The sequence below is a fragment of the Histoplasma capsulatum genome, genomic scaffold, assembly GCF_000149585.1.
Source record: "Histoplasma capsulatum NAm1 scaffold_164 genomic scaffold, whole genome shotgun sequence".
In the NCBI taxonomy this organism is placed as follows: domain Eukaryota; kingdom Fungi; phylum Ascomycota; class Eurotiomycetes; order Onygenales; family Ajellomycetaceae; genus Histoplasma; species Histoplasma mississippiense.
The window spans coordinates 1-1,528 of NW_001813818.1; the positions used below are offsets into that span (position 1 = coordinate 1).

Genomic DNA, 1,528 nt, shown 5'->3' on the forward strand with positions numbered 1-1,528 from the left:
GTATATTATTTCTTAAAGGCAATAACGCTGTCTTGCATGGAAAGATAATAATGTGGTTTTACTACGATCTACAGTTCATAAGCCAGACAGCTTCATTAAATATATTACAATAGACGCAACGGAGATATCTATATTATGGAATAGATATATGGCGATAGAAAGGCATGGAACACGCTGGAATTAATTATGATGAATGTAGCGTGGTGGCAACATTGTCTATATAATGCTCACTGATATCTGTAGATAGAGATCAGTGATTAGCTTTGAATAATAAAGATTGCTACTTTCTAAATATCTTTTATGTGTACTTCACATTACTTCTATAACTAGTGGTTATACGGGGGGGGGGGGTTTTGGTGGCGTTATAACCCATGTTACTATGTATGTTAACCAAGCCTCACGATAACTTTTTTAGTGTTTAATTATACCGTACATACATTTAACCCCACTATTTTGGCTGCAGCTCAGGCAGTCAGTAAGCCAGCTCAACAAGGGCGGACCACAGCCCCCTGGTGGACAGCAGACTGCCGAAGAGCACACCGAGAGCTCACCACTCACCAGACAGAGGCCGCGAAGCACCAGTTCAAGGATGCAGTGCGCAAGGCCAAGCGTGCATACTGGAGGCAGGTGATCAATGAGGCCAGAGATGGTAGAGACCTGTACCGGGTGGTGGCATGGCATAAGCTGGAACCCAACCTCAGAGTACCCCCTCTGGTGATTGGGGATCAGGTCATAGAAGAGACAGCCGCCAAAGCTGAGGCACTTCAACAAGCAATTCTGAAGCGATACAACTCAGCTGATGATCTGGAGTATGACCCACTGGATGATGAGCACTGGAGCGGCATGGGGAACCTGCCCTGGAACCCCCGGATTGAGATGGAGGAGATGGAGCGCAACACCATTGGGGTACAGAGCACCTCCCCAGGCACGGATGGAATCACAGTGCAGATGCTCAAAGCATGCTGACAGCATGTGTCCCTCTTTATACAGCAGCTATACAACTGCTGCCTCCGGCTCTGCCACTTCCCACGAGCCTGAAAACTGGCAGAGGTGGCAATGATACCCAAGGTGGGTAAGAGAGATAGAAGCTCAGTCCGCTCCTGGAGGCCCATTGCCCTGCTTTCAGTAATCTCCAAAGGGCTGGAACGCATCATTGCAAGGCGACTGGCGTACACGGCACTCATTCACGGCATAGTCAGCCCACAGCATGGGGGGGCGCTGCCCAGACGATCTGCAATGGACCTGGTAGCTGCTTTCACTCATGAGGTGGAGGCAGCCTTCGCACAAAACAAAGAAGTGTCCATGGTCACAATGGATGTGCAGGGTGCCTTTGATGCTGTGCTGCGCAGGCGGCTGCTTCAGCGGATGGCGCAGCAGGGGTGGCCACGCGAGCTGCTGCAGCTCATTGACAGTTTCCTCGCTGAACGCAGAGCTCAGGTCCGGCAGGAGGGGACCACCACAGCAGCACATCAGATGCAATGTGCCAATCGTCAGGGGTCTCCTTTGTCACCAATACTGTTCCTTCTGT

At 50.3% G+C, this 1,528-nt stretch overlaps 1 protein-coding gene across 1 annotated transcript; it reads left to right on the forward strand.

Moving 5' to 3' along the window:
- Positions 1-371: 371 nt before the first annotated feature.
- Positions 372-966, forward strand: HCAG_09283 (conserved hypothetical protein; the record flags this gene model as incomplete). The annotated part of the gene is made up of 2 exons (XM_001535741.1): positions 372-381; positions 416-966. The coding sequence occupies 2 exons, from the start codon at positions 372-374 to the stop codon at positions 964-966; spliced, it is 561 nt and encodes a 186-aa protein (XP_001535791.1).
- Positions 967-1,528: the final 562 nt, after the last annotated feature.